The 12,122-nt window shown below is 37.4% G+C and overlaps 1 protein-coding gene across 13 annotated transcripts in view; it reads right to left on the bottom strand.

Annotated features, from left to right (window-relative positions):
* Positions 1-12,122, bottom strand: part of R3HCC1L (R3H domain and coiled-coil containing 1 like) — a 93,786-nt gene that overhangs the window by 24,228 nt on the left and 57,436 nt on the right. For all 13 annotated transcript variants that reach the window (XM_019459064.2, XM_019459060.2, XM_053909813.1 and 10 more), the window contains one exon: positions 7,436-9,258. In XM_019459064.2, the coding sequence (XP_019314609.2) occupies positions 7,436-9,244 (1,809 nt within the window). In that variant the 5' untranslated portion in view covers positions 9,245-9,258. The remainder of the gene's footprint in view (positions 1-7,435; positions 9,259-12,122) is intronic.

Genomic DNA, 12,122 nt, shown 5'->3' with positions numbered 1-12,122 from the left:
GACTGAGCCACCTAGGTGCCTTTAGAATTGACTGCATGGATTAATTCTGTAAATAATGTAATCACGTTATACAACCAACTTGTGGTAAAGTCTTTGTTGTCCTTGTCCCTGTAACTTGATACCCCATATTTAAATTTGTTATAGATATAACTATAGTTTAAGGTGGTTTATTGTGTTTAATTAAAAGTACCCACAGCTCTGTGCTGAGAGTGTGGAGCCTGCTTGGGATTCTCTCTCTCTCTCCCTCTCTGCCCCTCCCCCACTTACTCTCTTAAAATAAATAAAAAAACTTAAAAAAAAAAAAAAAAGAATTAATCCACATAGTCAATTCTCAATTACATAGGTTAGGTTATTCAAGTTCTTTGTTTTTGTTTTTCTCTTCCACTTATATCTTGTGGCTACTTAACTGCTTCTAATTCACTTTCTGTTGAACAAAATCAATTTAAAATGTCATTATTTACTATAAACCTTGATAAAAGATTTGGCTGGAGAATAGGCTTAAGCTATAAACAAAAAGTAAGATTTTGAATTATCTGGATCTAATTCTATTTAAGGTATTCTAGGATCACAGAAAACAGAGTAATAGCCAAGAAATTTTTCATGGTGCTCTATAGTACTATGAATAAACCAAAAGCTAGAATTAAAATGTTTTACTCATCTGACTTATCTTTGGCAAACAGGGAAATAACACTATTTATTCAAAAAAATAAAAAGTATTTCAAGTTTTTTCAAATTTCTCATGACCCAAGTTCAAAAACATCCATAAGGAGTTTCCTAAAAAGATACTACCATTATAGTATTATAGCATAAATATTTATATGCTATGCTGTATAAATTACAGCTTCTAGCCCTCTTTTATACTATTTTGGGCTTGAGTTCTTTTCAATAGAAGGATAAATTTAGACTTTGAAACTCTAACATTTTACACAGTAAGTATAAGAACAGATAATGTCTCCGATGAAATTCCATACCCGCAAATAAGACTTCTAATGTATCTAGGCTGTGCCCCTACTGACTTACCAAGAAACCAAAGCCATAAAGGCAAACTTTGGCTTCATTAAATTTCTAACAAGAATGGCTCAAATGTCCTCCCCATCTAAGGTGCCATCTAAAGACTTCTCTAGAATAGGTGTTAAGTAATATCTCAATACCTCTGATTATCATCGGTGGGAGAAAGCCATGTCCATAGCTTTGGATTAAGGCATAATTAAAGAGAAGAAAGGGAGGAAGTGAACAAGGAAGCAGAAAAGGAAAAGGGCAAAAGGAAATAAGAAAAAAGCTACCGTAATGAGACATGTATAGTGCCCCAGCAATTGGTTCAGATGATCGTTTACTGACCTCAGGGCCAGAGGGTAAATCTGAGAACTCTAGTTCCCTCCCATAGATGGTGATGTAGGACATAGGAATATATGGGCAGAAACCAAGTGAACATCCTGAACCAATATGGGCCTGGTTCCTGTTCTGATAGTACAGAGGTTAACATGGCAGACTGATGTTGGAGCTCTTAAGAAGACGCTATACAGTCCCCTGAAAACATTAAATTTATAGTCAAGGGAAACACTGAGAAGGTAGGGAGACATCTGTATCTCCTCCTTTTCCCAGCATCACTGAAATGACTAGATTGAGAGATGTCACTGATGAACTAGAATGATCTAAGACCAGACTACCCAGGAATAGGAAACTGCTAGAGGTTTGAACCTTCCCAAACTACCGGTGACAGCTAACCTCAGTGACAATGGCTGTCCACAAGGCCCAGGAAAAATTGTAAAATAGATAAAGTTAGCATTTATTGCCATTCCACTTGTTGTTTGATTTCTCTAGTCCCTGATCTACTTTTCCTTATGTTCCCTTTAGCTACCTAAGATCCTACATCATACCCATACCAATTCTCCCAAATAAAATGTTTACTTTGCTTATTACTTTAGAGAGTATTAGTCCTGGCTTATCTGTCCCTACCAGGTAATACATATGTACTTCTGACCTTCAAACTTCAGACTCAGAACCACTGCTTTAAGAAATGAGTCAGTCTTGTTCTGGGCAGGCAATATAATAGTATGACCCATCATCTGAAGGATCAGAAGCACAGTGTTTGTGCATTAAGCCTAGTATCCAGTATGCCTGGGCATCCTCTTGGCTTTTCCTCAACAATCTCAGTTTTTGGTCAATTCATACAAAAGATCTTCTGCACAGGTTGCTGACTAGCACTTAAATTCCCTCTGTCCCAAATCTAGGCATTATTGCAAATTTATACCTCCCTACACCCCAACCCCAAATTCATAACAAAACAGTCTGAATTTAAATATATTTTGACTGCTGGCTACTCACTTCAGCAGCCAGGCCTATAGATGGGTCCCTTTTTTCCTCTAGCACTCCTTCCCAAAGCCCAGCAACAGAGTATCTAGCATGCCTTACAAGCAATTTTTGATACAAATGATTATATTAAATCAAAGCACAGATGAGTTTAATTCTCCTAAAAGTATGTTTCTATCCTTAACCAAACTTTTAACACAAATAAATTTTCAATTTTGGGATACAGTTATTAAGTGTTTCTTTTCACTCTAGTTCTCTTTGCCAACCCTACCATTTCCCCTCCCTGCTATCGTCGCTCAACAGGGAATGAACTAAATGGAACAAACATTAGGAGGAGTCGTATCACTATTCCTACCCCATCTGCCCCAACTATACCCCACATATGGCATCTCATGGAGCTCACTAACATGAAAGCACTGCCAAGGACAGAGTAGGGCACACCAGGAATCTCTGAAGCTTCAGACAAGAATCCCTCCTTGTACTGACAACAGAGGCCTAGGAACTGTTTACCTCTCATTAGTTTTGAAAAAGCATCGGGAATTAAAATGCTGTTGATGTGAATGCAGATTCAGAGGAAAAAAATACTATGCAACAAACCCAATGGAGCTCAGAAGGGAGATTTTTCATTTTAGGAGTTGTTTGGTTTAGAAATAAACAAACTGTTAGCAATGGTATTGTCTTAATGTCCCCTCTTTCTGTATGAACCAGAGATCTAGTCATCATCCACTAGTGGACTGAACAATAAACGGAATATATAATTCAACCAGATTATTCACTGGATGTCCCAAGTGCCTGCACTCGAAAATACAGCATCTGGAATCCTCACTTAGGCAGTCAAGAACATGTTAATTCAGACGTTTTATTTTTTTTAATGTTCATTTATTTACTTTGAGAGAGAAAGAGAGTATGAGCACAAGCCAGGGAGAGGCAGAGAGAGAATCCCAAGGAGGCTCTGTGCTGTTAGCACAGAGCTTGATGCAGGGCCCGATCTCATAGACCATGAGATCATGACCTGGGCTGGATTCAAGAGTCGGATGCTTAACCAACTGAGCCACCCAAGTGCCCTTAATTCAGACGTTTTAATAAAAATATTAAACATAAGTCTGTCAAAATGATTTGCAACTAATAAAAGATACTGTGAAAATAAAAACTAAAATAGTGAGGAAGTATAAAGTATATGGGAACCTTGTACTTTTTTCACTCCATTTTTTTCTGAAAACCTAAAACTGCTCAAAAAAAGAGAGTCTATCAATTTTAAAAAAATAGAAAAATATAAATTAGGAACATAAGAACAATCTCTGAAGTGGGGCTTCAAATCTTGTTTAATTCTATGGCTTCAGCAACATGAACCAGTGTCAACCAGGTTAGCCCTCAAGGGTCTAATCCTTTGTTGAAGCCATTGTCTAGATCACCCATCAGACAATCAATTTAGGACATCTCATATATGGGTGTTTTATATTAATTATTCTTTAGATTATTATGTGATAATCACATGGTTAAATGCTGTCTCTCCAAATATAAGAAACTTCAGATAAAGCTGAGAAAAAAGCTGGCATGTAACCCAGTGCCTTTAAAATGGTAGTGATAATTATATCTAGCTATTTACAACCTATAGTTTATCAAACTCTAGGTACTTAAACTTTGCATTTAACTGCAAAGTGATGAACTACCAACTATTAATGAAGTCCCTAGGGGGTGGAATATGAAGGACTTTCCTCCCTTTGTACTTCATATAATTTGCTTTTAGTGGTTGGATTATGAATTTTTCCTTTCGCTTTTAGGTTCCCTACTTAAACACAGACCGCATCTTTGCAAAAGTCTATAGAGAGAAGGAGTGTATAAACGTGAGTCTACACACAAAAGAAGATAGTCTGGGAATGGGTGGTGTCCCTTTACTCTTCTTTTTTCCATGGTTATATATTGTTAGTAGCCTTCTGTAACAAAAGGAGACTCCTACCTAAACCAAGGCCAGAAATGACCAGTGTCAAATTAAGGCCAGAAATGGCCAGTGAAGGGACCAGATGCCACAGTCTACCAATATCTATATTATGTTGCTGGGTTAACCCTCCTACGAAACAACAGATCTGCAGATCAGTACGGGAGGCAGCAGGAGCTATGAAAGTTTTATCCAGACAACAGTAATTCTTGTGTTCTTATACCAAGATCTCAAAGGGTTAAAAGAAGTCATCCCAACATTTTTTTAAAAATCAATTACCAATGTAAATTTCTGAGCATTCCAAACCATGATCTTTAGAGACTCATCAAGAATTGTAGTTCCAGGAGTTCAGTAATGACCCATCTATGCTTTCTACCCACTCAGGCAGTTTTAGAAGTTCAAACGTCACAGGAAACTGCTTCACATGCCAATGGCTGTCACACCCTGCTCTACAGCATACCTCCCTGACTATTAGAAGTATTAGACATACCTCCATGTGTAGCCACTGTCAACAAAGAAACAGGCCCACTGGGAAAAGAGCCAAAAATTATTGGTTGGAAAGTTTTCAAGAGACAGACACTCTGATTTGACCTTTAATAAAGTATGTTTAGAGCAATATAAATAATAAATTAAGAGTAATAGTCACTAAAAGGCTATTAACATTATTGAATTTGTGACATCTTTTAATAACATTATTATTACATCTCCTAAAACTCAAAACACAGGAGATCATAGTTTGGAGTTGGATCTGCTACCAGCATTCTCAATCTACCTCCTTCCTTCTTGCTCTCATCAACCCGTATCCCTCAACGCAGACCTCACTCCCTACCAAACACCGACCCAGTGTGTGATATCCAAACACAACACCCAGGCACTGGCTGTCCAGCTTAAAACACTACATACTCCTTTCTCTAGCCATTCCAAGCTTTAGGTCATACAAGTATCGTCTTTGGCTATATTACGATGCTCCTCAAAACACTGAGTGGTTGCCTACTTTCTTCTGCACCTATTCCAAACAGTGTTAAGATCTGAAAAACAGACTTGCACACCTGAACCCTCTTGCCCCGTTATAAAAGCTGTATCCCTAAGCTACCATACAGAATCCAAGTTCCAGCAGCAATCAAGTTTTGAAAGCCCCTGGTGTCCACCCTAAAAAAGCACAGAGCTCCAACTCTGCCCTATCATCTACATCCATTCAATAAATATTTATTTACTGAGCCTCATTATGTGTAAAGGGCTCTTGCCATACCTTTCTTTTGTAGGAAGCTATTCCTTCTCTCCTGTGCACATGTGTGCTCTCTGCTCCCTCAGATAATCTCTTTGAACATGGAGACCTTCCAATGCTTGAATCCTTTTTGTTTTTATTTTTATTTATTTATTTTGAGAAAGAGAGAGAGAGAGAGCACAAGAAGTGGAGGGGCAGAGAGAGAGAGAGAGAGAGAGAGAGAGAGAGAGAAAGAGAGAATCCCAAGGAGGCTCCACACTGTCAGTGAGGAGCCCAATGCGGGGCTCAAACACACAAACTGTGAGATCATGACTTGAGCTGAAATCAAGAGTCAGATGCTTAACCAACTGAGCCCCACAGGAGCCCCCAGTGTTTGGACCCTTAATAACTTCTCTATATTCCACCTCACTTCCCACATTACTAGTATTTATTAACCAAATTTGTGTCTAAAACTTCTGTTTTTCTTCTAGTTATGTGTGGACAGCCATCTCTAGTTATCACACTCACATTCTGATAAACATTCAAGTGTATGTTACTACCTTTTCAGCAATGGTTCTCACTTTGTATGCATCAGAGTCACCTGAAAAACACAAATATACACACTACTGGGCTAAATAAAGAGTTTACATTTCTAACAAGTTCCAGGTGATACTCGTACTTTGGGAAGCCCTGCCTTTGAGAATCTGATGAAAAACTGCACATACATATAAAATTTTGTATGCAATTTCAAGGGGTTCATGGATGCCACTTGTAGTTATTTTCTGTTCTGTATTTCTTTCTAAGGAATAATTTAGGACATAGTGCTTCCTGACTTGACCATAAGAAGTGCTACCTGTGGTACATGTGCACGTGCCAACACCTAAGAATGAAGAGGAACTGCTTGGTATTGGAAAGTCAGCTCTGTCCAATGGGCTACACCCTCTTCATTCTCACATGTGTCTTCACATGCATGGGACCGTTTTTCTGTACTTAGGGTTTAATTCTGAGAAACAAAAGAACCAATCACTTCATATTTAAAAGGTTCTCTGGAATCAAACAAAACTATGTTATAGGTAACAACATGGTCTGGTAGAAAGAACATGAACATTGGATTAAGAGAGAAATAAATGGAAACCCTGATTCTGCCTTTCCTAAAGGTCTGACCACTAAGCTTCAATTTCCTCATTTATAAAATTGGTGATTTCATTGGGAAATTATTTTTTCTCCTTCCAGACACCCCTATAAGGAATGAAAGGGGAAGTGGTTTTACTATTTAACACCAATGATTCTTATTTATGGCAAGGAATTTAAATACTGGGTAGAGTGAATGTCTAAATTAGGAAAATAAAAAGATGAAACTAAATAATTTCTAAAATGACTTCTAATCCAACATGTTGTATTTATGAACTCTTGACTAGCCAGCATGTCATTATTTACTCATACTTTACATGTACTCAACAATCATTTATTCTGTAACTCAGCATAAACTACTTAAGAAACGATCATACCTTTCCTTATTTTACCCTTCCCTTCTCTACTTCCTTCCCTCCAGTGTCTGACAACATCCCAACATTTCCTAGAAAAATACGATAAATGTGAATAATAAATTACTCTCCTCCCCTCAGATAGGCCTGGGTAAAATACATCTTGTCAATGCAGAAAATCCCTTTTGAAGAAGTCTCCCTCTTTATTTCCTCAACAGACAGTCAGAATCCATTAAACTCATCTTTAATCTATTCAGTAAGATCTCTCACAACTTAGTTATAATAGATACTCAATTTGGTATGTTTTACTTTGTAAAGATCTATCAGACATTCTTTTCTCAATCTACAGTCCTATTTGTTTATTGCAGGAACCCTTACATTGAATGTAACATGAGTGAATGTATGAATGTGCACAAATGTCCATCAAAATTACCCCCCCAAACACCAGGCTCTATGAATCTATAAATTATGTAAGCATCGAGTAACTTCCACTGAACAGACCTCTTGTAGAAGACGTGGATCCAAGCAGTCACCATCATCATTAAACAGAGACTCCCAGCTGTCCTCAGTAGCAGTACTTCCCTCCACATGAGACGTTTCCGTTGCTTTCGGTTCCATAGATGTTTCCATAGATACAGATTCCGTATCAGGAAAGGATACACCAAATTCTATATTCTCTGAGTTATCTTCCTCTTTTGTTTCGAACTCTTCGGCAGTTTTTAGTTCATGCAATGCCTCTGTTATATCACCCGTACAATCTAGATCAATGCCCAAGGCACTGTCTGAAAGTACTTTTGTCCCATTTAACATACTGAGTTCACAGTCCAAAAAAGTGCTACAATTACTACCAGCAATCTTCTTTATAGGTAAGGAGGAAGCACAATCTGACAAGCTCTCTATCAACTTTCCTGTTGACTCTGTGAAACTAGATGAAATACTCTCAGCATAAATATCTGAGCAAGCAGTCAGGCTGCTGAAATTTTCTATGTCATTCCCACTCCCAGCTACATGAAGAGGGGCTGTATCTGCACTCATTTCTAAATATTTTGAGAAACTATTTGTGTGGCTACAGGCCTCACCAGCTGTTCTAACTGCAGCTACACAAGGGCTGCCCACAGTTATCTGATCAGACAGGACATCTGTAATGTCCATCTTACATGCCTTATGGGTAATGTCACCTACACTCTTCAGCCCATTATCTATATCTGTTTCATGAGCAAGGAGAGCTGTATCAGAAGGTTCATACATTATACACAAGTCATCAGCAGTACTGTCATTCTTCTCATACTCTCTAATCAGTGTTGGATCAAAAATGCCATTCATACTCTCTAATTTGCTGACTATGGTCATTTTATGAGAGATGTGACCCAAAGTCTCAGGAATGGAATCTATACCTCTCTGAGCCAAGATGATATCTGTACTGTTGGCTGTATCACCAACATTCTCAGCTTCAAAGTCTACACAAGTTTGATCAGTGACACCGTCCGCACTTCCAGGAACAGAAATGGCAGTGATGCCTCCATTGCTGAGAGTCAACATTCCACACGATGTTTGCATACTTTCTGGTACAGTTTCAGAATCAGAACTTAGTTTTATTGGCACGGTCTTACTCTCAGGTTTCAATACAGAATTAAAAACTCCAGGAAACTGGGATAGTATCTCCACCACCTTGACATCAGTTTCAATTCTGTTTTCCAAATCTCTGCCTTTGAACGTTTTGCCACTTACTTTGTGCCTACTGAAATCACAGAATTCCGTATTTTGGAATGGTTTTTTTAGAACCTGGGCCTCACCCACTTCTGAACAAGACTGAGATAGAAGCAACTTCCCAGGTCCTATCACATTTGTGGTTTCGACCTCCAAACACTCCACCTTCTTTGGTTTAACGTGTCTTTGTAAAGGTGCACTAGGTAGCATCGCAGGATTTGGGACACTTTGCTGATGTCCTTGGGATAATGCTTCTTTAGATTCTGTGGGTCCCCTCCTAACACAAACCCTATCTTTCTTTCTTTCTTGAAGGCATGTGTCTTTTCTTAATTTTGTTGAAAACTTCTTTCCTTCCCTATGGTTGTGTTCCTTATCATCAGGATTAATGCTTAGTGTCTGAGTCTCAGATTTGCCTCTAAAGATCTCCTTTTGGAAGAGACCATCTTCTTTTTGTTCTTCTTTCACCACAGAGTTAGGTGGACCACAGCTTTTTTCTTCATCACCTGACTTAAGCAGCACTATACCCCTTCGAGCTTTCGGTATATAAAGTGCCATGTCAGGCCTTCTGGCTCGAACTCTGCATCTCTCTGCTGCTTGCTGCATGGCACCACCTCAATCTGCAAGAAGACAGAATAAATCAATCACCAAAAATGAAGTACAACATGCTGAACCAAGAGATTCTTTAAAGACTAGGTAGAGGGCCTACTAACCCATCCTATAGAAACCCTCAAGTTAAAACAAAGTAAAACCTGCCATAAAATAATTAATCTAATAAGTTATGCCACTAAGGAAAGTAAATTCCAAAATAACTCATGAGCTCATGAATTTTATTCATGTAACTCTCTTTCTTCATATGCCCCAAACCCTTTACTTCTACATCTGAAGTCCTCTCTACTTTTTTAACAAGTAGCCCTGACTTGGCTAAATTAAAAGATTATCAGAAAAGTGACTGCCAGCTATTAAGTACTCATGAAACACTACTATCTCCCTATTCCTGGGGCTCAGAATTTACACTGAAGAGTATATTCAAGGAGGACCTCTAAAAACACATTTGTTTAACATAAATGTATCCACATAAATATGATTTTTAAAAGTAACTTGAATGGAGGCTAGAAAATGAGACAACTAATCCGGGACTAACTTCTAGAACCTGTTGCTCTTGAACTATGATTTTTGGGAGAATAGGTAGTGGGAAAAAGAACATCATTATTCTAATACTATTTAATCAAATGACCTGTCATAAATTTTTCTTCCAGCAGCAATAAAATGGGTCTGGACAGGATGAAAAAGACTGGAGACCAAGAAATGTGATGCGACAACTCACATTTAGTAACTTCTTGAGCAACTCACCACAATTTGCCAATGGAAATTTAAAAAAGGAAAAAACTTAACAAATGGTTAAATAAGGCTTTATCTACCATCAACAAAATACAAGAAAATGAGCTAGATGACTTCATATTGAGTTTTTAATCTTCAAAATTATACCATGAAGTATTACTGTATCCATAGCAAAAAGAATAAGGAGGTCCATCACAAAGAAACACCCATATACACTCAGAAGCATTCACTGTTAAGATTTCACCACACACATTACAAAGAAAATAGATAATACTAGAGAAACTATTTCCAGGTCCCTCAATTCTCACCTGCTCCAGAATACCTTCTCAGTGAAGAAGCTCTGCTCTCATGGCACAGGCTGTTTTCTTTTCAGCCCAGGTATTTACCGTGGCCCTGAGCATCAAATGTTCCCATAAATCCTCTCATTCCTTTTCTCTTTTGAGGTCTTAATTATCATCTAACCTACAACTCATGGTAGATTTTCTTTCTAGCTTTCCAATTGTGGACGAATAGGCCCTTAACATTTAGACATGCCAGGATTTTTCAAAAATGCCTACTTTACAAAGACAGAAGTACTAACGTGTATTTCACTGGGAGCCCATAGACAGTGTATCTTGATCTCAGTTAACAAAGCATCTGACAACATATGTCATGATGAACTCTTGCATTATAAGATGGAAAATGTGGGCTACTTAATAGAACTAGAAGGTGGACTTGCAGCAAAAAGTAGTAATAGGCAGAAATGAATTTAGAGAGGATTATTTAAAGATAATCTGTGTCCCCACAGGCCTTTGAAATTCAACATTTTAAACAATAATTTGAATATAAACAATAAACAATGAGTGCTTATCAAATCTGCAACTGATATAAAATCAGTATGGTTAATAAATGCCCCAAATGATAAAATTACAATTTAGTATCATTTCTCCAATCTGGAATGCTGTGCTGAAGTAATACGAATAAATACAAAGATCTGCTTTGATTAAAAAATCAAACACCACAGAACAACTGATTTGTGTGTAATTGCACAAAAAAAGAACTAAATTTCATCTGTAAAGTCAATAAACCTCAAAAGGTACTGATGTGGATGTTTACAAAAGCAACACAATCTTAGATTGTCCAGCTCAGAAAATATACCACACAAAATATGGTTAAAGGAATTAAAGGTTACTTCTTGGCTAAAGAGGTCTAACTGGAAACATCCAAACTACCTTTAAACCTGAAGAGCTGGTTGCTCTACAGAAGAGATAAATGTTCTCTTCTATGATTCTATGCTTCTCCAGAAGTCAGTACCAGAACCAATTGGTAGAAATTAAAGAAAAACAAAGTTTAGCTCCATATATAGAACTTTCCAACACTATTAATCAGGTAATGAGCTCTGTCTCTACAGTCTGGATGACTGACTGATACACTAGAGAAAGAATTTCTATCTGTAGGTAAGTCAGGATTTAAGTATTCTTCAGACTTGAAATTCTATGATTCTATTTTTCTCTTCCACAATAGATATGTATCAAAGGCTTCAAATTTAAAATTATTATGTGCTACTGCTAATGACTTTTAAAACATAATTTTCCTTTTTTAAGTTAATGCCCACATGTCATGATACGATTTCCTAAAGCTGAAAACAGTATAAGAAATTTATACCACCCACTTCTTACCGGAACACCAAACTCAATTAGGCTATGACCAGCAACGTGCTGGTAAATGTTTAGCAACCAGCTTTCCACTGTAATTCAGAGGACTGGTTGATATTTTCACTCGCATCAATGATGTCAACAATGTGAGTAACTTCTTTGCTGAAGTGAATAATCATTTCTGAAATGCAAAATATATTCTCAATTTTTGAGCTATGTACAATGTAATAGATAAAGACCTGACACTTTAAGTTTGCATTATTAGCATTTTCTCCATCACTTTACATATAGACAAGCAATAAACAATAAATCAAGCCCCAATTTATGGCATTTGCTTAACTCTGTGATGTAAATATTCCTACCGTAGCTAATTCCAAGCTATCGATGTAACTTCACTGAAAATGGAATTGGGGAAAGACACGCAGTAACACGCCATGATACAGTAGCTCAACCTAAAGGTTCGATATTCATAAATAACTTCAAGAACATAAATCATAGTAAAATAATTA

This window comes from Panthera pardus, unplaced genomic scaffold (assembly GCF_024362965.1).
Source record: "Panthera pardus isolate Hobbes unplaced genomic scaffold, ASM2436296v1 HiC_scaffold_22, whole genome shotgun sequence".
Taxonomy (NCBI): Eukaryota; Metazoa; Chordata; class Mammalia; order Carnivora; family Felidae; genus Panthera; species Panthera pardus.
Note: the sequence above shows the minus strand (reverse complement) of the source record. Positions and strands in the feature narration are given on the sequence as shown.